The following is a 25,422-nucleotide window of genomic DNA, read 5'->3' on the forward strand; positions in this document are numbered from 1 at the left end:
AAACACACATACATACATACACACAAACGAACATGCACAAAGAGGATCACTAACATAATATTGTGAAAAATACAAATATATTTTGGCAGTAAAGAACTTCGGTGTCTTTAAGATCTCACTTTTCTGATCTACTACAATATGTATGGTGGTTAAGTTCTTCAACTAGAGAACCATGAAGCTTAGCCCTGAGTCCGCTAAACAAACCCTCACCATTATACTGTGCTAACAGCCCCCATGAGAGCCACAGCCCAGCAGCTAAACACCATTTGGCTGGGATTGGAGTATGCACCATATGTAGAATCTGTTAATTTCCTGGACATTACCAGTCATTTGCTGGCTTCCTGTGTCTCAGCAAAACCTCAGGAAAAAAAGTCTTGATTTCCTAGATCAAACCTTTTGAGCATAGTTGGCAAAATTCCTTTCTCCACCTAAGACACCCTCACACTCTCCGTCTGCCATGCTCTCTCCAACACATCTGGGCAAGGGCAAGGAAGCTCAAGTGCCGGGAAATGTGTGGAAAGGGATGCTGACAGCGTGCTGGGGTCCAGGGCAAGTATGCTGGTGAGACTATTAAAATTTGGGTAACTCCACAGCAAGAGGAGAAAGGAGTGAAACGAGCTACCAGAAAAGCACTCCAATGCTTGTAGGGATTGAGAGGTACTTCAGAATGGGTCCCAATGAATGACATCCCCTTCTGTCATAGTCTTGAGTGTTGTTGTGGTTTAGGTGACCAATTCACAAGGCAGGGGAGGGGTAAGTATGTGTCCTTTCCTTCCAATGCCTCTGCTCACCCACAAAAATTATGATGGTCATGTCTCTGTAGGATTGATTGGTGGTGACTAAAAGTCTGAGTTAATGAAGTGGCCAGTGCAGAGATATCTCTCACTTCCAGTCCTATAACCGCTGACTGACTTTCTCGATTGCAAGGGCCTCAACTCTGTTTGCAATGTGAATTTGTTTACACAGTGAAACATTTAAACAGAATAAGAGGGTGGTCTGCCTTATTAACAACGTGAGAGTTAGTGGTGATATTTTATTTAAATAAACAGATGACTGTAAAGTGCTTGCTGGCTGAGTAAGAAGACCCGAGATGCATTCCCAGAATCCATACAAAAAATATATTAGGTAAGGTAGCATTCACTTGTCATCCCAGGGCTGGGGATGTTGAGATTGGATGATCTCTGGAGTTGGCTAGCTTGACAGTACAGTGCTTGCCTAGTTTGGCTCACAACAGACCCAAGAAAAAGAAAGAAGGCAAGAAGAGAAGAAGGAGGAGGGAGGAGGAGGATGAAGAAGGGAGAAGGAGGAGGAGGAAGAGGGGAGGAGGAGGAAGGAAGAGCATTTGAGGGAGAAGGAAGAGGAGGAAAAGGTGATCAATACTAAGGATAAACACCCTAAAGTTCTCTGGCTCCTACATACATGCACAGCTGTATGCATGTTTGCACATACAGACATACGCTCACACAAATGGAGATAGAATAATGATACACCCTTTTAGTTTTAGCATGTGCAAAACTAAAGGTATAAAAAGTGCTGATAATCTTTTTTTTTCTATCAACCACATTTCCCCCTGGTGTGGATGGGGGAAGTGTACCTGACTTTATTTACAGTTTAGTATTTTTAGTTGTCTGCATAGCTGTAGATGCGTGTCTATATGATACACCAACTGCCACATCACATCCCCTCCTCTTTTTATGGCTCGGCATTTGCCTTTCTGTGTATTGGATAAAAGGTTTTCTACACTTCTTCAAGCAGCTGATTTACTTCCTGTGGTATGTGTTCTTTCAGACCAGCACAGATATGGAATTAGATTCTTGTGTTTTTTCTTTGTTTCTTTGTAATTTTTTTCTGTATTTTAATTTGTTTTCTTTAATCCATAGTGTGGTGTTCCTGCACATCATCTTACTGAATTACGATATGGTCTTTTCCCCTCCTTGTTCCTCTCTGTAGCACCTGCTGTATACAGAGAGTTGAGCATAACCATACATAAACATTAGTGTCCTGGAGAAAGCTTTAGTGACACATGCCCAGGGTGTGTGCTTGGATGGTTTGACTGGTTAGTTCCTGGGAGATGAGGGAAGGCATAGACAAGAGGGCAAGAGAAATTGTTATTGAAAAATAAAAATCATGAGGGATACAAAACTAAATAAATATTTCTGATGACTTTGATCCTTGGAAAAGTCAGTATATAAGACAGTAGGGTGTGTGTGTGTGTGTGCTAGTTATTTCCTGTTGCTGTGATACACACCACAACCAAAAGCAAACCCAAGAAGAGTTTATTTTGTTGTATGTATTCAGGGGGTGGGGGTTGATAATGGTATGGAGGCATGGATAAAGGCAGATGGGTCAAGAAGTGACTGTTCATATTTTAACCACACACTGGAAGCAGCAAGGGTGAACAGGGAGTGAGAGAAAAGGAAGTGAGGGTGACCAGAGAGTGAGGCAAGGCTATATATAAATCATCCAAGTCCATCCTCCATGCCCTCCCTCCAAGGTTCCATGTCCTCAAGGTTCCATAACCTCCACCAAACAGTGCCACCAACTAGAGATCAAGTTTAAATGTATGAGCCTGAGTGTGTGTGTGTGACTCACATGTATTTGTGTTCTCATGTATTTGTGTTCTCACAGAATATTTTCTCCTGGACATTGAAAGGACCAAGGATGAACAAACAATGGATTTTGTTGTGTCAAATTATTACGAAGATGTGGGGAGAGAGCTCAGTTGGTAGGACATCTGCAATGCAAGCACGAGGAGCCAAGTTTCAATCTCCATGAATGACTCTGCATATTTATAAGGCCAGCGTGGGCAAGGGAAGACTCTGGATTACTGAATTCATTGTTCAAGCAACCCAGTGAGAGATCTGATTTCAAAACCTAAGAGAGGAGTATTTGTAGAAGACATTGGATGTTGACCTCTGGCCTCCACATAAACAAACACACACACACAAACACATCTGACACATATGCATATGATATACAAATGCACAGAACAGCAAACACATATACATAGCCAAACACAGAATGATAAACACTTACACAAATAATCCATGATATACTAACAAGCCATAAGGATCCTACATTTCAATCAGCAAACACTTGTCTGCCTTTGGAAAACTGATATCTGTAGACCTTGGTTTTTTAGATCTATCAGTTTATCAATTCAGATGTATTTCTTGGAGAAGTGAAAGGCTCTTTTTTTTCAGGGATGTTGAGTTCAGGGGCTGAGTAGATTCTTTGAATGGATTTTACACCAATACAGCAATACTTGGCTAGGAGGATTAAAATATAGGCTTTTGTGTGCTGTATTCAACATGTAATACTTCCTCACACACTGAACTCTTATTTCATATAATACTGCATCCTTATAAAACAGGTGGATTTTGCACAGGAAGACCTAAGTAGAGCTACATATGGGGCCAGATTCCTAAAGATGGATCTGAGTACATAACCAAGATGTGCTGGTAATTCCAGCAATCAGAATGTTGAGGGAGGAAAACTGAAGGTTCTAATCCCAGGTCATCCCAGGCTATATAAATAGACCCCATCTCATATATCCAAGGGCTAAGGAAGAGGCCCAGTGCCTGGGATCTACACACAAGGCCCTGGGTTTGGTATGTCGGGGTACCTATTTCCATTCTCAGTGGTGTGTCATTCTTCTATAGAATTCTAATTATCTTTTTGAATGTTATGATTGCAGCAGTGTCTGTATGATTTCAGTAATGTCTCCTACATCACCAGCCTGGTCACAAAAAAATTCAACTTCAGGAAACAAATCTGGACTCCTCCTTTTTGCTTCTGAAGTTGAATTTATTTTACCTCAGGATACCCTTTAGATAAACAGAAGAGGAGTGTTATAGTGACTGGGATTTCAACCTGTTGCTCAGCAGAGATGGAGTCTCATGGCATCCTTGAGTAGTTTAAGTGCCAGTTTAAAAGTGCATCCTGGAGATGGTAGGGAATAAAATAATTTAAAAAATGAAAATAAGATCCTAAGTGTGTTCCACAGCAGTATTGCAGAGTATCTAAGTGGGTCCTTGCATGGATGGATGGAACAAAATGGCAGACTCGCACACAGGTCCTGGAAGACAATACCAGGCCAGTCCCTTTAGGTGTCGGAATTTACGTGTATATCTACATAATCAAGAACTGAAGTATCTGTCAAAGCAAGAATCCCTTTCTGCCTAAGACAGTTTGATGACATTAAGACACGTGTGGCTTAGACCATTTGTCTATTCGGTCCTTACTGTTAAATACCCATTTTAATGTCCTTGAATTATCCAGAAACTTTCACGTGTATCAGTCAAATAAACACCTATATACTAAGCTAGAGTTAGCTGGGATTCTTTTTCCTTTAATTAAAAAGATACATTTATTTTATTTTTATGTGTATGACTTTTGCCTGCATGTATGTTTGTGCACCATATATGTGCAGTTCATGGAGGTCAGAAGAGGGTTCCTGATCCCCTAAAACAAGAGTTACAGAGGGCTGAGTCACTATGTGGCTTTTGGAAATTGAACCCATATCCTCTCCAAGAGCAGCCAGTGCTCTAAACTGTTGAGCAATCTCAACTCCCTAGTTGGAGATTCTTCAATTTCTTCTTGCCAGGTGTTTGTAGACCCATGTTCCTCAGCCAATAACTTTCTTAGATATACCTCATGGCTGTCAAGATTTGTAATAGCTAAAATTCTTGCACCACAACTTTTGCAATAAGGCAAATAGGATAAATGTTGTAAACACCAGATAAGAGTTTACCATTAGCCATGGTCACACCATTTGTAAAGCTCCTCCATTTGGGTAAAACCATAACAGTTGAAGAAATTGAGGTAATTTGGTTGCCAAAATTCAAGTAATTTTTTTCAGATTGTTGCCTTCCACTGCCCACATGGTCCCCTCAGTAATTACTTGTCACAACAGATGTGTATTGGTCATCTGACATTCACTTAGTAACCATTCAGATTACCACTATCAATAGACAACCATGAAACTATTCAATCCCCAGTAATATATACATGGACAGAAATCTCACTGAGTTCTTAAGATTAAAGATTCACCACTCCCCATGAAGGCCTTTCTCCAAATGGAACCTTGTCCATCTCCCTAATGAATTACTGCTTGTTACAGCCTTATTTTATTGTAACCAACATACTGTCCGGTCCACAGCAAAAACAAAACGTCTACAGACTCCAACTTCTACAGATATTTTCCCATAGACTATTTTGTGATAATAGAAGACCTGAAGATACATTAGGATTCACAGGTTCCCCAGCCTATCTGAACCCAATGCACATTTACTAGTCCATGTGATAATAGACCTGAGGATATGTTAGGATTCACAGGTTCCCCAGCCCATCTGAAACCAATGCACATTTACTAATCCATGTGATAATAATAGACCTGAGGATATGTTAGGATTCAAAGGTTCCACAGCACCTTTTGAACCCAATGCACAATATTTACTAATCCATGCACAGGTACTTGATTCTTACTGTGGAAACAGTATGCTAAATTCTTTGTGGATTTTTGAAAGTCTCAAAGCAACCCTACAGCCTGAACACCGTGTTATTCCTAAGGAGAATTAGAGACATTTTAATAACACATAAAGTTCCCAAAACTAAGTGGTGCCACAACCAGAAATCAAAGCCAAATGCATTTTTCAAACCTATGTTCTTCACCAGCATGCACTGGTAAAACTCTTTCAATTTGTTTTCACCAAAGAATCACAAATTTTGCTTGTGAAAGAAAATGTTAATTTGTGGGAATGGTTACTGTAGATTGTCATGGTCTGAAAGAGCTATGTTCCCCCCAGGCTCAGCATCTAAACATTTGGTTTACAGTTGGTGGTGCTGTTTGGGGAGGGGGATGGTGCTGTTTGGGGAAGGAGGGAATGGTGCTGTCTAGGGAGGTGGTGTGATGTTTGGGGAGGGAGGGGAAGATGCTGTTTAGGGAGGTGGTACAGCCTTGCTGGAGGAAGTAAACCACCGTGGTGTGCGTTGAGAGTTCATAGCCTCTGGTTTCTTTCATATATATATATATATATATATATGTATATATATGTATGTATATATATATATGTATATATATATTTCATGTTTGCTACTGAAGAGTTAATATTTCAGCTTCCTGCTCCTGACACCATATCTGCCTATTGTTGCCATGCCTCTCCCATCCTAATGGACCCATTCCTCTAGAACTGGGGCCCAAAATAAAACTTTTCCAGAAGTTTCTCTTGTGCATGATATTTCATCACAGCAACAGAAAAGTGGCTAGTACACTGATCAATCACTACTTCCTGGCTAACTCCACATTCAGTTCTTTGTAGTTGAAGCATCAGTTGGAACATGTTTGCTCAAGAAAGCAACTCACACAGTTTCAAATGGTGCCAGGTTGCTATCGGGAACTTAATTACAGGTGGCATTTTTATTTTTTAATACTTACTATTATTTATACAAGTGTGTCTGTCTGTCTGTCTCTGTGAGGGTCTGAATGGGGAAATGTGAATGTCAATGCAGGTATCAGTGGTGTCCAAAATACAGTGTCAGAGCCTCTGGGATTTGTGTCAGAGCAACTGTAAGCAGGTATTGGGAATTGAACTCAGGCCCTCTGCAAAAGCAGCATGCACTCTTGACTGATGAGTCATCTCTCCAACCCCAGGAGGCATTTTTACCTTAAAATCCTGGGGATTTTAAAATGTCACACCACAACCAACAGCGTGGGGTAGTGATAAGAAAAAGGATGCAGGAGGCGATTTGGTGCATACTTAAATGGTAAAATATATACTGCAAGTAACACACACCCTGCAGACTGCAGGTTTACATCATAATAAATAACAGTTATCGCCGGGACAAAGGAAAAAGTGCCGTGAAATCCAATAGCTCAGTGAGAAATCTGCTAATACAGGTGGCCAAGCTTGTTCCATTTCATTGTCAAGCGGGGGCTATTTATTTTCTTCTGGGTAGTTAAATTACAGAGTCATTTATTGCTGCAAGTTTTCCAGTGGGCAGATGGGAATCTAAAGCAGGCTTTGGCCTCAAACTTCATGAGGATTTACTTCACAGACAGAACAACTGGAACTGTAAAATCCTTCAGAAAGTCTGCAGCAGAGTGATTCCCCACAAGCCAGCCAGGCACTCCAGGTTTTGCACCTTAGATATGTGACGAAGGTCAAAATGGAGGCTAGAGTGAATAAACCTTTTTGAAGGTCTTTAAGTGCAGAGAGGGGTTACTTATATACAAGCATGTTGAAAATATTAAAGTCAATGCCAATTTTCTTTGCCCTTTTGCTATACAAAAGCTTAACTCAGTGGATGATCTATCTACCTACCTATCTATCTATCTATCTATCTTCATCATCATCTATCATCTATTTGCCTATCTTTCTATTATGTCTCTCATTTATCTATCATTTATTGTCAATCTATCATCTGTTTGTCTGTATCTTTACATGTCTTGAGAATTTAGAAGTAACTGAGTTCACTGTTTATAAACCACCCCTATATGATAACTTCGAAAATTTCCAAAGTTTATAATTAGAATGTGCTAACTATGTTGCAACAAGCATTTTCTTTTAAAGATGTATTATTTCACTTATTTATTTACATATGTGTGCTACACACACACACACACGCACACATGCATGCACACAGTGCATACACATATGGAGGTCAGAGGATTCCGGCAAGTCTATTCTCTCCTTCTACCATATAGAGCCTGGGGATCAGACTAAGGTCTTCATCTTCACATCAGGTGCCTTTATCTCCTCAGATACTTCTCATGGTCCTCATTTTATTTGTTTCTTTTTTAAAAACTCTCTGTGTGTGTGCATGCATGTATGTGCCTGTGACTGTATATGTGTCCGTACCTGTGATTGTATATGTGTGTGAATATACATGTGTTCATGAGAGTGTATAAGTGTGTATATGTGTGAGTATATATGTGAGCGTGTATGTGTTTGTGTATGTTTATGTGTATGTGTGTGTGTGAGTGCACTTGAACTCAGTGCTCTTGTTGAACAGACGTTGGCACTAGATCCCTTGGAGCTGGAGTTACAGGAAGTTAGTTGTGAAAAACTAGTGCGAATTCTGGGAACCAAAAGTGGGTCCTCTATAGGAGCTACCAGTACTTTAAACCATGGAACCCTTCCCCAGAATATGCTTTAGGTTTTAAAGACTTTTTTCCTTTTAAAATTTATGTGTGTATACCTCTGTGCATGTGCACACTTGATGTAGTTCCCATATAGGCCAGAAGAGAAGATTGGATCCCCAAAGCTGGAGTTACTTGAGACTGTGTGCTGGTTAGTTCTGGCCCTCTGTAAAAACAGTAAGCACTCTTAAACACCGGCCCATCTCTTCAGTTCCCCAAGCATTAGCATAATGATTTCTTGCCAACAGCCACACTCTGTCACTTGGTTTTTTGGGTACAGGAAATTGCTACTTCAGTTGCATTGACTCTTGCCAAATAACCTTTAAACCAGGACATGCATGTAATTTCCTGATTAATTAAAAGTATTAATTTCATCAATCTCAATTTCTGACCAAATCTAAAGCTTCCAGGCTTAGTCTTGACAAAGAACATAATACACAGTTGGAAGAATTGTAATTTATATCACCTCAAATAACAAGAAAGACAATGAGCCCACCACCTAAGAGGAAGCTGGCTGGCAACAGACAGTTAGCAGATGTGATCTACACACACTGGTCAGAATGCATGCCTAGATGCTAGGACACAAATACTGATCCTCTAGAAATCAGAGGCTGATGCTGGAAGGTCCTATCAGAGGATGTAGACAATCATAACAAAAGCCAAATGGCTAGGGCATCAGATGACTTCATCATGACATCACTTGCTTCTATGGGAACAGGGCCCGGAAACTAGAAAAACAAACACGGGACAGACGCCCAGTATTTCAAGGTCTGTTACCTGTGGCATCCAATTGTGTGAAGATCTTAGGATAGTAAGTTCAGAACTATCAACAGACAGACTATTTTCAACTTACATTATTTATGATGACTCAAAGGGGCTGCTATTTGAGCATCAACATTTACCAAACATCCAAATGTCATCAGCAATATTTTTGGTGTTTACTCTTACTTTTTCTCTTTCTTCTTTTTAGTTTTTGGTATTCCTGGCTGACCTTGAACTTCATTATATAGACCAGGCTGTCCTGAATTCATAGAGATCAAACTGACACTCCTCCTAGAGTGCTGGGATTAAAGTCATGCACCACCACACCTTGCTTATATCATTATGATGGTTTCTCATTAGAATCCCAAATTAAAATGAAGACAATGACATTGATGTACATTGTTTCCAAGGTCCATATTATCTTACCACATAGGCATATTATTATAACACTACAGAAATCATGGCACAAAATGACGATGAACAATTTTCACATTAATGTAAAAATTCATCATAGGTTCACATCCAAGGTCCCAGACAATGCATACTATGCAGCAATGGGTAAATAGTGTAAATGATGAACATCAAGAAAAGTGTTCTTCAGGTAAAGTCTGGGTATATGGGCCAATGTAAATTCTAACGATACATACAAGGGCATTAGCAAAAAGCCATTTTTCTGCACAGATTAGGGAAAAAGCCATCACCTTAGAAACCTCCCAAACATGGAACCAATAAGTGAAATTTGGCACACATTAAGTCATTGATAACTTTCTGTACCACCCCAGAACGCTGCTGACAAGGGAAAATTCGAGACACCAGTACACACATACATGTATAGTGACTCCAGCACTGCCGACTAGGGAAAGTTCTAGACCCTCCTCCATGCACATCTCCCTTTTCAGGCAAAACAGAGCCATCTACCTGCATCCTTTAATCACTGGGGTCTCCACAACCAAAGAGCTCATGAATAACTCTGGACCAAGTCAGAGAGAAAACAACAAGTCTGTTGCATGGTTCTTTTCCCTAACAACTGAGTACAGAAAGGATGCAAACCATAATCTGGGCTCTGATAACTGTAAGGACTATATTTGCTCACACACACACACACACACACACACACAGACACACACACACACACACACACACACAAAGGTGGACGTGTGCGCAGACCCTCTGGTCTGAGCAGGCTTACCTTGGCCATCTGTGCTTGTACACCATTTGCCTTCAGGGACGCCACTGCTTTCTGTGCAGCTGCAGGACTATCAAAATCTACAAAACCATAACCTGCAAACACACAAAACCTGGCATTAGTTATCACAGGTAGGCAGATGCACCTCTGTCATACCGATGAACACAGGCTTGCTGTCAGCTACGAATTCATTTCTTCCAATAAAAACCTGGCTGGACTCAAAGTCTCTCATATCTGTGCTGCATCTTAGTGACTCTAGGTATGAGGAGGTTAACTCACTTTCTAGAGTACTTTTTAGAGTGGTGCGCTAGGGGAAGCCCACTTCACACCGACCTGGCAGTTAAGGTAAAGCCTCCCTTCACTGTGCTCCTCCTGCTACACCTTGGCTGCAAGGAGCGCGGGGGACGATAAAACCCTTGAAATCCTTAAGTGTGTGAGGCTGAAATCCATTTTCCAGACCTCTGAAAACCGAGAGTCATGAAAGTCAGGAGAACTGGTAAGTGTGATGGTCAACATTAACTATCAACTGTATAGAGCCAGAATCACCTGGGAGACAGACCTCTGGGCAGGTCTGTGGGGGGCTGTCTTCTTTAGGATACTATGGGAAGGCCCCCTCTGAGTTGTGGGTGAGCACATTCCCTGGGAGGGTAGCCTGGGTCCTACAAACTGCAGAAAACCAGATGAGCACTTGAAGAATTCATTCTTTCTGTTTCTTGGCTGTGCATGCGGCGTGACCTGCTGCTTCATGCTCCCCCCACTGTGATTCCCCTAGCCCTCCCTTAGGACTGTGCTAAAACCGTTAGCCAGAAAGAACCTTCCCATGCTCACATTGTTTTTCCCAGGGTAAAGCATCACAGCAACATGTAAAGACACTGGGCCGCTGAAGTTCCTGTCGGAGGCTGCAATAGTGCTTGCTTGCCTTGCAGTAAGCAGTCAATAGACAGATCTTGGTTGCACAAGCAAACAAAGGTTGTGGGTTAGAGTAGGGGTTTGAACCTACTTCTACCCAACCACTCAGTCCATAATTCTAAATTATAGGATCTTGTTTCCCTCCATAGAAGCCCAAATCATCGATTTTTAATATTTTGAAAAAGAATAACTTGATGAATAAATACTCAAGCTTCTAAAACCAAATACTAGATGGTCATCTTTCTTATTTTGGGGGGGTAGATGTTGCAAATATACTGTTCTATTTGTATGGCTATGTGAGCACATATAAAAGTTCAGGGAAACACACAAACAAGCAACGTGAACAGTTGATGAGACAGGACAAAGGAGAAAAACGCTGTCATATCATCATTAGTCCAGAAAGTCACACAACACCAAAGTCAGCTGCCAAGAATATTTTAAAATATGAATACTCAGTGGAGTGTGTTGGGTGCATACCTGTTATTCTAGCATTACGTAGGTGGAGGCAGTAGAATCAGGAGTTTAAGGTAAGTTTTAGCTATATATTGAGTTTAGAGCTATATATTGAGTTTAGAGCTAGCTATTATGTCTCAAAAAATAATAAAACAGCAACTGTAGTACATGTATTGTGGGTTGAATGTGAATGTCCTCCATGGGCTCATGTGTTTGAACACTTGACCACCAGCAGGTGGTGCTGTTTGAGAAAGTTGCCGAAACATTAGGAGGTAGAGCTTTACTGGAGGAAGTACATCACCAGGGGGAAGAGTTTGGGGTCTTGTAGACTGGCCCTCCCTGTTTGCTCTCCAATCTCAGCTTCCTGTATGAAGACATCATGTGATCAGTCAGCTTCCTGCTCCTGCCACCATGCTCTCCATGCCTGCTGTCACATCTTCCTCATGATAGACTCTACTCCTTTGGCACTTATAGGCCAAAATAAGTTATTTTTCCTGTCAGTTGTTGTTTTGATCAAGGAATAACAACAGAAAAAGATACTAACACGCATCCATATACATATAATAAATATTATATAAGATATACATAGTACATATTCTGTAATGTGTTACATATATGACACATGTACACATATACATGAATACATATAAGTATATGTGTATTATAAATATGTTTGTACTGTACTCCTGAAAAGCCTATGGATGTATCAATCCATCTTTTCATCCTTGAATGCAAGCATCTGTCTTATATTTTGAAGCTTGTCTCATTCAGGGCTTCCAGGCCTGCCACTGAGGCAAACACACCATTTGTGTGCTATAATCCACTCCCACCACAACCTCCAAATAAGAGTGTTTGGGAATTTAATTACCAAGTTGTTTCTTTTAATTAACTTTCTAATTTTCTCCCCATCAAATTCCGTCTTCCCTTTCTCCCTCCCAGTGTGTTAACCCGAAGCAAACTTGCTACACAGCAGTATACCAGAAAAAACACTCCACAAAGCCCCACAAAGCAGGGCTGTCAAGTCTGTGCTTTCTCACACACAAGGAAGTGTGTTCTGTAAGTGATGGTAATTCTTCTCTTCATGTGATAAGATGGGAAAGAAAAGAACAGGGGTAAGAAAAGCCAAGAACCAGAGTTGTAGGCAAATGTATGAAGACTCTAAGACTTAGGCATCATTGCCCACAGGTCAGGAGGTGTTCTGGAGGATTAAGGTGCTCTTATTTAATGAAAACATCATGGTGTCATATAATACTGGCTCTGGGTCCATATGCGAGGAACCAGAGGCACATGTGGGTGAACTCACAACTGGCCAAAAAAAAAAAAAGCAGAAGTTGTTAGACAGCAGAGCCACAGTTCAAGCCCAAGTCTGCATAGGAGTTATCCAGTGCCATACAGAGAACTGGTTCTAGCTCCATTCTGGAGCCTGCATCCCTGACACCCCTCAGAGAGGACCTGAAAGTTTTTGGATTTGGAATTAGAGGGTGAGTTAACACAATCCCATGAAAGGCTCTCTCTAGCTCATACTCTTGCAGGCTGCTTCCTGGAGGGCCTGGGCCTGCACCACAGCTCTCTATGGGGGTGTGGACAGAGTCAGAGCTTGCTTGCATTCATTTAGAGGCACATGCTTTCTTCATTGGGCACTGGACCCAGCACAATATGTAATGTGTGTAAAGTAGCAGCCTCAGTTCCCACTTGCAAGCAGCTTATTAGTTGGAGAGAGACATGATGGAATGGCCATACCAAGGAATCCGTAGATCTTAATGTCATGCCTTCCTTGAAATCAAGGAGAGCAGGGTGTGAGTGCTGATTGTTCCGTACCGAGAGAAATCGTTGAGAAGTTCTCTCTCTAGCTGGAGAACTGGATGGTGAAGAAAGAGTCTGGCAGCAACAGTGGAGGTGACTCAGGGGCTATCACAGCAAGCCAAAAGAACAGAAGTTGCTCAAGAAACCAACTGGGGAAGACGGAGGAAGTGAGTTCTATTTTATAGGGAGCGTCAACCAGACTTGACGAGTGATCGGCTGGGCTGGCGATAGCAGAAGGAAGAGATGACAAGAATTATCGCTTGGCTGAATTTTGTTCCATTGCCATAAGCCACTGGGTGGGTGAACTGTGGTTTAGTGACCTGAAGACTGGAGGAGGATTCACGGGAGTGAGGGAAGGCTGAAGACACGTTCAGTCAAAACACCCGTGAGAACCTCTGCAGGAAACTCATGCTGCAATGTGATAGTATGGCAACTGATTTTGAATATTCCCTTGACACCACCTAGAGACACATGGAAGAGATTCCCAGTGAGAAGCTGTCTAGATTAAATTCCCTGAAGGAATGTCTGATCGGCGATTGCCTCTGTTGTATTAACTGATCTGGGAAGAATCACCCCACTGTGGGCAGCACCATTCCCTACACAGGGGTTCATGAAGTATGTAAGAGTGAAAAGGAGGAGCTGGGCATAGACATGAATTTTTTTTTGCTGTTGTTGTCTGTTCTAGATCATGGCTACAGCATCATTGGCCACATCGTGTTTGTGCTGCTACCTCCCTGCTATGAAGGGAAGCTGCTTCTCTCCTAAGTTGGCTCTGTCAAGGTATTTTAGCACAATAACAGGAAACAAAACTGACACAGAGACGGATCAGGCTGGCACCCAGTAAAAAGGATAAAATCAGAAATACAGACTATGTGGGCAAAAGCTTAAAATTGCTAGTGACACACATGGAAAGAGAAAAAAATTCATAGTGAGAACTGGGAAAAGGTTTATATTTCGACTTGAACAACTTCAGCCTTGGCCTCACGGGCGAGTTGGCAGAGAAGACTGAGGATGACGAACACAAACAGGAGCATGTCATTGTATAGGAAGGCAAGAAGGGCCCTAAGAGGGGAGAACTAGCCATGCCAAATGTGGGAGAACACACAAGCATGGAGGAAGTGTGAAAATGCCCAGGGCCCTTAAGAACACGGATGACTGTAGATGGATAAAGACTGAAGATTGTCAGAGAAGAGGAAGAGTTAGTAGAGGAAGAGGGAAAGAGGTGGTATCAAACCATTGTGAAAGGAGTTAGCTTGGGTAATGGGGAGAGAAAAAATTAGATAATAGAAGATATAAAGTAAATGGGGGTTGTATGTCTACACATATGTATTCACAAGTACATGTATGTAGAGTCCAATGCTCTACCTTAGGTGTTATTCCTCAACCTTAACCATCAAGGTGGGACCAACCTACCTTGTTTATTGAGAAATGGTATCTAATGCACATGAAACTTACTGAGTTGGTGAGACTGGGTAGCCAGCGTTCCCTGGGGATCTGTCTCTCTCCACCACCCTAGTGCTGTGATTAAAAATTCTATCATTATGCCAAATATTACACATGGGTGGTAGGGACTGAAGCTAGGTCTCTGTGATGGCACTTGTAAATGATTTGCTGACCGAGATCTCTCTCCATCCCTCAACGAGTTTTCATTTACTTTATGATAGGATGGTTTGCGTGTGTGTGTGTGTGTTCTTATTCCTGTATGAAGTCAAGGTAGTGACCGCTGAAACTCATTTCAGTGATTCAGAAGTATTGACCGGCCACCTGCAATAACACGTCACACTTTCCAGTTTTGAATATGGACCAGGGAAGATCAAGCTGAGAAGAGAGCCAAGCTTCATGAGGACAAGACATCAATTCACAAAATTTCTTTCCATGCTGGCCTGTCACCTGCTTGTTGGGAGGAAGAAGAATGAGCACTCTTGTTGTGTTAGTTACATCTCTCAGTGCTATCGCCAAGTATCTGCTAATGGCAACTCAGGGAATGGCCTATCCTGGCTTTCAGTTGGAGAAGACACATCCCGCCACGGCCTGAAATGCATAGTGACAGAACATGAGAAAACTGCTTGTGGGGCATCTGCAGTCGGGCAGAGAGCAGACAGGAAGTGGACTGGTTCATAAAACCCAAGGCCACCCCCAGTGACTTCCTTCCTCCAGCAAGTTTCACAGCCTTCCAGGCAGCACCACTCATCATGTGGGCAAACATGAACTTACGGGAGGTATTTGTCACCTGCTGTCATTTCATTGTACACCCCTAATTATTGAATTTTATATAAGTCTGTGTTCAGTAGATCCTTGTGCAGATACACAGGAAAGTATGTTTAAAGTATACAAGCTTATAGGAAGGACTGCTGTGCTTATTAATTAACAGATGAAAATGTTCAATTAAATTTTGATTACAAAAACGAAAAAAACACCAAACACCAGACAATAGTAGTGCTGCCAGCTGTGCCTAGATGGCATGGCAGCCCTGCATTACAGCTTCTTCTTCATGTTTCTTCCCTTCGTGTCCAACGCTGCATGCCACACAGTATATGAGAAAATCAAGAGATGACTCTTCCAGACTGGACTCCTACACATACTTAAGCAATTTCCACAAGGGCACCAGGAGCCCCGAGCTTTCTCTCAGGGAATTTACAGCTGGATTCTGGGGGAAAGGAGTTGACCCCACACCTGTAGGGATGGCTCCACGCCAACAAAGGAGCAAAGATTCCACATACAGACAGAATAGAGGGAGGCACACATCTAAGTTGTGGGATGTTCCCGCAGACTTCTACTTGCTTACGTGAGAGTCGGGAGGTCAGAGTGTCTCAAGAAACCTTGCAAGGTATTTCCATTCTGTAAATAAGCATGGCACGTCTGGGGTTTATGAGGGTAAGAGCTGCATCACAGTTAGAAGAAAACAACATGAAATACATGGCTGGCTGTAAAACACCATGATGCGTTTAGTAAGGGATAAAAATCACTTTAATTTGGTTTCAATTTGCTTTCCTTCCTGATAAATAATTAAGTCTGTCTCCACATCTGGCAGGGGAAGGGAGGCGGAGTCATCCAGCCCAGCTACAGTGCTTTCTACCCGACAGAGCCCCAGGGAAGGCTAGCCAGCTCTAACTCTGCCAGTGACTGTACACCATGCCTCCCTCAACTATGTCATCACACTTGGAGACAGGTCCAAGCAAATTAAATCCCAATGTCGCTGCTATTTTCCCCACACCCAGAGCTTGTTTTCCTCCTGGTCAGGGAGACAAGGCCAGCAGCTCAGCAATTAGCCGGAAGTGGAGCGATGGGAGAAAACGAACTGTGGGATAATTAGGTCACTCCGAGACAGCACTCTTCCACCGATGGGCTTAATCAATGCTTCCCTGAAATGCCTTATACCTTCTGCGCTTATTTAAAGTTTTGTTATTGCATGCCACTACCAGAGCAATGACCTTCTGGAAAAATAATCTATATTAATTACGGCTTAACTCTCCAGAATCACCACAGGGGCTTTTCTCTGGTCCTTTTTCTGCAGTCATAGGAGATATTTTCCAGAGACCTTTATCCTTCAAAAAACACTGTGCAAAGATGGATTTGGAGTTTCATTAAGGTCACATTCAACAGTTGATTTTAGGTTTTTGTGTTGCTGCTGGCTCCTTTAACTGGCAATTAAAATTACACATTTATTTTCCAATATTGGGATTGAGAGGGCAGAGTGAGGGGTACAACTGGAGAACTCCCACTGAAGGTTTGTGGTAGCATCCACAGTCATCCAGGGCATTTGGTCTCAGAGTTTAAGAGTAAACTGCATTTTCATAGTTCTTTGCCTCAGAGTGATTGTTATAGAAGGAAACCTTTCAGAACCCAGAGGCAGAGCCAGCTGTGAGTCAAATGTGATTTCTAGACAAAACAAGGGAACACTTCGGCTGAAATTCAAGTCCTGCCCAGATGTAACAGATGGGAGCCTTGAGAGTTCCCCTTCCTCTGGCACCTACTGGGGAAGGATCCAGAAGGCCTCACTCTTGTTTGGGGATCTAAAATCATTTGATGGCTGCAGGAGCAGAGGAGGAGGCAGGAGGAGAGAGTGGGAGAGGGGGAGGGGAAAGAGAGAGAGAGGAAGACAGGTGAGGAGGGGCAGGTAGAGAGAGGAGAGGTGAGGCAGAAGAGAGACTAGCTAAGAAATGAAGGGGATCAGTGCCAGTGTGGGGGAGAAAACAGGGGGTCACAGAGGGGATAAATTTGGTCACAATACATTATGTCACAGCAAAACCCATTGCTGAGTATAGTTAACACATGCTAACAAAATTATATCTCATTAAAAACAACTGTGATTCCTTATTTTTTTTCTCTCTTTTCATTGAAGGTTTGTAACGTGCTGTGCTGGTGGCTGGGCTGTGGGGATGAGGATGGAAGAGAAAAGAATGCAGATGCCCTGGAAGTCTGAAGGTGAAGGTATCTGGATCCCTCGATCCCTCTTTATCTCCACTGGCCTTCTCTTGCATCCTTCAAGCAAGGGATGGCCATGGAAGAGTGCCCGGTACTGGAGGTCCTAAGTTTCAGCATTATGGGACCAGAGGCTATGGAGTAGAACATTAATTAGTACATCTGTCCGGGGTGGATGTTGTCAATCTGACACAATCCAAGGTCAACTGGGAGTAGGGCATCAATAGTGGAATTGCAAATATTAGATTGCCTTGTGGGCAAGTCTGTGACTCACTTTCTTGATTAATGACTGATGTGGGTGAAGCCAGATAATTGTGGGTGGTGTCACCCCCGGAGCAGATGGCCCTAGCTTGTATAAGAAAGCAGGTAAATGAGCAAGTCGTGGGGAACAAAACGATAAGCAGCACTCCTTTGTTGCCTCTGCTTCAGTCCCTGCTTTGAGTTCCTGCCCTGACTTCCCTCTGTGATGGACTGTGTGCTATAAGGCTAAACAAACCCATTCTTCCATAAAGTCTGCTCGGCCATGGTGTTTATCACAGCAATAGAGACTTAAGACAATGTCCATCCCTACTTTAGCTTAAACTCTGCAGAAGCCTTCATCCTTTCTTCAGCACCCACTGTAAGGGTTTTCTATGAGCATTCATCAAGAGGAATCCCAAATATATGAGAGGAAGTAAGACAGCAGTACAGTCTCTGTCTTGGAGATGTGAAAAAACAAAGCCCAAATCCTAAGCCTGCTCAGGTATGGAGACAGACAACTCTGATTTGGTAGAACAAAAATTCTCCTAAAATTGTTTCTACCATTATAATCCTAGATTGCTTATACATAGAAATACCCTTAGATTAGAACATAGGCTCACACACTATCACATGCTAAACAAAGAGCCTATTTACTGCCCATACAAAGGGCTATACCACCAGCCACCTAGCAAATGGGAAAACAGATGAACATATCAGGGGTAGGTAGGCTGTTTCAATGAAGTTCCTGAACATCATACCATTTTTCCAGAAATCACACCATAAGATATTACCTATAGAAGTGGACTCCCCAACTTTGGAGACACTTTGGAAACATAATGAGATTCCTACCATTAAATGTATTAAGCTTCTACTTCAAAGTGGGGGAGGAATGGATTAGGTACTGTAAGAAAAGTAAAGACAGCTCAAACGTGTCCCTTCTTGTCCCATTTGTAAGGTTGGTAACTTTAAATGTGGTAGAGGTCATTGTATTTTGCAAATTCAAGAACATACAAAATGGCAGATAGGAACTGGGGAGACCTCTTCAGCGGGTAAGAGGACCAGAGTTCAAATCTCCAGCCCTCCAAATAAAGCCCAGCATAGTGTGAATGTCTGTAAACCCAGTGTTGTAAGGGAGGAAACAGGAGTATCACAGGAGCCTGCTGGCCACTGGCTTAGCTCCATGTTCATTGAGAGACACTGCCTCCAAAGAACAAGGAGGAGGGAGATAGGTCAGGGCTCCTAACATCAGCCCCTGGACTCCGAGTAAACAAAGGCATCACACTCTTACATTTGCCCACACCCAGACACAAATAGCAGATAGTACAAATTGTCTTCACACAACTAAAGCACAAACACAGTATCTTAACACTGATTTTTGTATGCACAGTTTTATCCAATGTAGTCTACCAGACAATCTAGATTCCCTTCAGCAAATCATGATGAAAATAACACACACATGGTTTGTGTGTATGTGTGTGTGTAGTGTGTGTGTGCATGTGTGTGCGCGCACGTGAGCGCGAGCCATTTGCCTCCCGTTTTATATGCACAGTTCATGTGAATTAAGTTAAAAACAAGGTATAGAGAAGTGCTATAATATCTGCAAAGGACAAGCTGATTCTGTAGCATGCAAACTACTGCTTCCAGGTGGGACAAACAAGGTACATTTTGTGCGTTAAAAAAGGCAAAAGTGAGGGCTTAGGTAGAAGACATGAGTTTTTCTTGTCCAGCTGAATAACACAATCACAAAGATAGACAAATTCAGCAAGTGAAGCCGAGTGACAACATGCCACTGGAAACGGGACATTCTTTCATTCTTTTTATGTTGCACAAGAAATCATACTGAGCTAGACCGGAGTTCAGATGCCCACACTCACTGCCTTCCTTCCTCTATACAGTTGATTTTTACATGAGAGAAATTACTGCTTTTGACTGAGAGTAAAAACTAGGACTCAGATCATTATTTAGGTGCTCAGCACAATCTCCATGCTTTTTTGAGAATCAAAATACATACAGTTTGGCTGTTCTTCTTCTGGACCAACTATTATTTTACCGGATGGCAGAGATTCAAGGAGCAGCCAATTTGGGTACAAATGTTAGACTGACCTCCAGGAAGCTTCCCTTTGCTGACAGAGTTCGTTCAGAGATGTGGGTGACTTGTCAGAGCAATGTCTCTCTTCCATCGGAATACAGGGGAGATATTATATGAATAATGGATACGGGAGCAAGCCCACTGAATGTGTGACTATGAAGGAAGCAAACCTTTTAAGAATATTGTCACCACAGTTCTATAGACTGTAGGCCACCACAGGGTAGGCAGAACTGGTTAAGACATGAGCTCTGAGTGCCCATTCTTCTCTCCCTGCCCTTGCTCCAGCCTTACAATGGATAGAGATGTGGTTCTTCCAAGCCCAGAGCAGAGGTAACAGTCTCAGTAAGCAAGCACTGATTGGAAGAGAAGCTCTGCTGAGCTTACTGTGCCCTATATTTAGGCTCAGTGAACCCCCCAAATGGCTGGTATGGGATATTCAGAGTCAGCAGCCATTCTCAGTACCCGTCAAATTTAACGGATGGACACTACAAAGTGCAGTCATCCAGAGGCCGCCATGGGGGAACTGCCTGGATGGAGAGGACTGGGAACCCTTTCAGAAGATGCCCCAAACATGCTCCTCTGGTTTTCATTTCTTCCTTTTATTCATTGTTTGTGTGTGTATGAGTGTGGTATGTGTGTATGTGTGTGTATGTGTGTGTGTGTGTGTGTGTGTATGGTATATGTGCACATGTATGTGTGGCTATGTAGATGTGTTCAGGGCTATCAGAAGATGTTGGGCATCCTGCTTCATCCTTCTTCTTATTCTTTTGGACAAGGCCCTCTTGTGTAAGCTAACACTAGGCTGGCACCAAGCCCCAGAAATCCCTATCTCCACCCCTCAAAGCCCTGAGAGTTCTGGTAATGACACACCAGGCTTTTTATAAAGATATGGGGATGGGAACTCAGCTCCTCATGCCTGCAGAGCATCTCTCCAGCTCTTTAGGTTTTTTTTGTTCATTGTTTGTCTGTTTTGTTTTATGAGGCCAGGTTTTATTACATAGCCCAGGTTGGCCTGAAACTTATTGGGCAGACCAAGACTGTACTGTCTCCATACTAACAAAACGTTGTCTCCAGAGAGTTGGAATTACATGTTTGAATCACTATACACATCCTTTTGTTTTTCTTACAGGGCACATTCTAGTTGCCCCCTCCCAACCACTCCTACACCCCCATACCCCCATACCCCCACTTGTCTCTGCTATATAATTCCACCCATGGCCCCATATATTTTTGAGCATCTCTCTTTGCAAAAATAAGGACTCCAGCTGTGCCATTTAGATATCTGATAACTTGACACGCCTAGAGCCCCCTGGGAAGAGGGAGCCTCACTTGAGAAACTGTCTCTATCATTGTGCTCTGGGCATCCTTTTTTGGATAAATGATTGATGTTGGAGGGCTCAGCCCACTGTGGGCAGGGCCACCCCTGAATAGATGGTCCCAGGGCGTATAAGAAAGCAAACAAAGCAAGCCTTGGGTAGCGAGCCAGCCAATACTTCTCCACAGCCTCTACTTTAGTTCCTGTCTCCAAGTTCTTGCCTAGAATTTCTGTTCTGACTTGGCTCAGTGATGGACTATAGCCTGGAAAATGAAACAAACCCCTTCCTCCTTAGGTCACTTTTGCTCATGGTGTTTAATCACAGTGATAGAAAACAAACTCATGATCTCCTTCCAAACTTGTGAAAGATTCCATCTCTAAACCTTTTAAAGCTCTATTTGAATACAAGTTGTTCCTTACCCAATCTACACATATATTTTACAGATTTCACTCTTCCTTTGGCTTTTATGGGCCTTATTCCAAGTACTTTAATTGAACATTTTACAAGCCCTCTCTGTCAGTATGACATAGTCTGAATTTACAACTGTTTGAAACTGAAGTAGCTGATGTACACAACATAATTGCAAGTTTTAATTAGATTTCAAACCTAACTAAGGTCACATATGGAGAATCTATAGTCATGAATCCATGGGGTAGAAGGAACATCATGGCCAAAGTAATACACAGAAGGACACAACCCTACTTCCACTGTGACCTTGGGGTTTAAGCTATGCTTGTGAGAATATTGTTGATTCATGAGAGTTCTGCTTACGAATCATGACAAGAATGAAGGGCTATAGTCTCACTATCTTCTGTCTAGGAACTTTCAGGAGTTTATAGAAGAATACAATATAATTAACATCTTTCAAAATGTACTGAAATGGGGGACAGCAAGGAGGCTCCATAGAAACAGTGACATCCTGTCACTTGATGACCTGAATTCAACCCCCAGGACCAACATGTTGGAGAAAGAGAATTGATTCCCACAAGATGTAAACACACACACACACACACACACACACACACGCACATGCACACGCACACACACACAAACACACATACATATATGTATTTAAAATCATAAAAAAGAAAATTTTTGTTGTAAGTAGCTTTTTAATTTTCATTTCCCCCTAAACTTAAATAAGAAACATTTTCTTCTATTTCATCTAATTTTAAGAAAATTATAGTTGATTCTTTATGTGTGCCAGGGTTTTGAGTGTGGATGACAGAGGACAACTCTGTGGAGTTGGTTCCCTCTGTCCACTTTTACCTGGGTCCCAGGAATTGAATTCAGGCCATTACTTGGCGCTTTTAAGTGGTTGGGCTACATAGCTCAAGCTGTGTGATCAGGGCTGAGAGAAGTCTCGGGTAAAGCGCCTGCTGTGCAAGAATGGAAACATGATTTTGGATCCTGCATTTGTGTAAAAGCCAGACATGGCAATCTCTCTGTAATCATCACCTGGGCAGGAGGAGACAGGAAGGGGCCTGGGGTTCACTGACCAAATCACTGAGCTCCAAGGTCACTAAGAGGCACTGTCCGGAAAACATACTAAGGCAGAAGGAGACCCAGAAAGATGTAACTTCATCCTCCGGCCTCCATATGCACAAGTGCCCATATCTAGATGAACATGTAACCCCCATGCCCTCCCACCCCCACCCCATTCCCCCTCGACATACAAGTAATTTAGCTAATAAAAAAATCATTTATGAAACTGCAGCACAAAGACAAATAGATGGTTAAAATTCATTCTTCCATTTTAGCCAAAGTGGTACCGGATGATGCAGAGTCTTTTTCTCTCCTCAGAGGCATGTGCTTGGATCCATCTCAAAGGCATTATGGAAACTGTCAAGCTCTTCTGAGAGAGCCTGTGAAGCATGATTGGAAGAAGGCTAAGATGAAGAGCCGTGTCCTGCACCCTGACTCCACACTTATCTCTACCTTGAAAGAAGACTTTTTTTTCAATAGTTGAAGACATCTTTTCCCCAAGAATATTTTGCTGAAAATTATAAATTGTTGCATTACTACTTTATTTTTTTCAAGGTACTTTCTTATGTGTGTTAGTGCACAGGCGGGTCAGAGGTCACATTGAGGAATTCTGTTTACCCCTTCCATCACATGGGGTTCCAGGGATCAAACTCAGGTCATCAGGCTTGGCAACAAAGTTCTGTTACCTGCTGAACTACTTCACGGGCACAAACGTTATTACTTTAAATGGCTAGTTATTTATGCAGCAAGATTATTTCTCTCCCTTCAGGAATCACACTTGTGTGAGGAGAATTGAATGTTAAGATCTCAGGGCAGCTTGGTTAAGATGTAGTTTGAGAACTCTACACTTTAGGAAGCTTACAAACCAACCATGATCTTCATGAGGGTCATTACTTGGGTCACTAATTAAAACAGCAGAATGAGTAGTAGAGATCAGAGAGCTCCCTCCCCCCTCCCTGAAGTTCCCTTCCTTTCCCACTTTAAGAGTGATCTAGAGATCAATGGTATTGGTATCACTGGGGGGTTGATGTGTTTGGAAAAGTATTTATTGTGTCAGTAGACACCAAACTGGTCCTTTGCATATGCACAGTGCACAAGAGCTGCACAGATGCCCAGGACCACAGGCAACACAGTGCTCCCTCCAGGGAGTCATCTGCTACTCTTGTGAGACTCCTGGAGAGCAAGGATGCTACCTTTATATATTTAGCCCTCCTTGATCCTTTGCTCTCCCCCACAGACTCTTTCCAAACACACCCAAGACTTCAGCAGCTCTAATGCTTTCAAGGCATATACCCTCTCTCAAGGCAGCCCAGACTGGACAAGAGCACTTGTTGGAAAATCACCTACTGTGATAACAAGAGCCCTTCCTCCAATCTGGGTTCAGATCCTGCCTTGGCTATTTTATAACAGTGAGGCCGTAGGCATAGAACAGTCAACCAAAATGAGAATAATAATATTATCTGAGGGAAAAAAATGTGCTGGCTGGAGACACTGAATGAATTTAAATGCATTCAAGGAAGCTGGCTGAGTGCCTATGGCAGGTTCCTCACATTTTCTGACTAAGCTGAAACCCAAAACTTCAGTGAATTTAGTCATCTTTAAATGCATGCTAAAAGATGAGTGTGATAGGTTTATACTCTTCCCCACAGAACATATTCTTATGTTTTTAAACTCATCATTCCTTTAGCTTAAACTTAAAAATTCAACAGTAGAAACCATAGGATAGGGTTGTTTGGTTTTTTAATTAATAATCTATTTAAGTATAACTTCTTGTGCTATCAAAGCCCACTTTTGCGTTTGTGCATTGGAGACACAAGCAATTCTGTTTTGTTTTCAAGTTCAAGTTTGCTCTACATTAATACATTTCAAAAAAGACTCACAAGAAATGAATGTTCACTTGAAGAGGCAGGTAACTAATGTAGAATGATTATACAATAAATGTATTATGCAAATTCCAGCAAACATTTCATGAACATTGGATAAAGAATCAAATTAAAGTCTCATAACCCTCAGAAAATTAAAGTTAGCAGGAAGCACTGAGGTTGTCTTGCCCTTGAACACAAAAGCTGCTAAGGGCAGGCATTCCACCATCATTTCTACAAAATGGAACCATCCTAAGAGTTTCAGATTAGAATAAGGAATCCCTTGAGAGTCATAAAGATCAGCTATTTTTACAGGAATAATTTGAAGCCTCAATTTTAAAGTATTATGAGCTGGGAGGAATTGGTGAACCTTTGTGCCATATTTTCAATCTAATATTCCAGATAATCAGCCAGTGGAGGACAGCAAAAAATTGAACTGTAAGAAGGAATCAGACAGGTGGAGGGGTGGGGCTTGGGGGAACCAGCAAAGGGGAGCTGTTCCTCAAAGCTTTCCCGGTAACAACCTGAGTGGCAGCCGTGCAATAGAACCACGGGCTCCTTCGATTTCCCTTCACTTGGTATAATAATGGGACGCTGCCCTGTGCAGATCCGTAGCCTGCCAACAATGACTCTACCACTGAACACTGCAGAGAAGTAATGGGCCACGGAGAACGATAATGTGGGCTATCTGCAGACATTTGCGTATTGAAGGGCGGAGATCTATCACACGTACCCCTTTAGATCACTAAGCAAGG

General features: G+C 42.3%; 1 protein-coding gene across 21 annotated transcripts in view; it reads right to left on the minus strand.

The window, feature by feature from the left end:
* The window catches only part of Rbms3 (RNA binding motif single stranded interacting protein 3), a 775,988-nt gene that overhangs the window by 344,804 nt on the left and 405,762 nt on the right, over positions 1 to 25,422 (minus strand). For all 21 annotated transcript variants that reach the window (XM_040740056.1, XM_040740054.1, XM_040740066.1 and 18 more), the window contains one exon: positions 10,092 to 10,183. In XM_040740056.1, coding sequence (XP_040595990.1) covers positions 10,092 to 10,183 — 92 coding nt within the window. The remainder of the gene's footprint in view (positions 1 to 10,091; positions 10,184 to 25,422) is intronic.

The sequence above is a fragment of the Mesocricetus auratus genome, unplaced genomic scaffold (assembly GCF_017639785.1).
Source record: "Mesocricetus auratus isolate SY011 unplaced genomic scaffold, BCM_Maur_2.0 Super-Scaffold_100691, whole genome shotgun sequence".
NCBI lineage: Eukaryota > Metazoa > Chordata > Mammalia > Rodentia > Cricetidae > Mesocricetus > Mesocricetus auratus.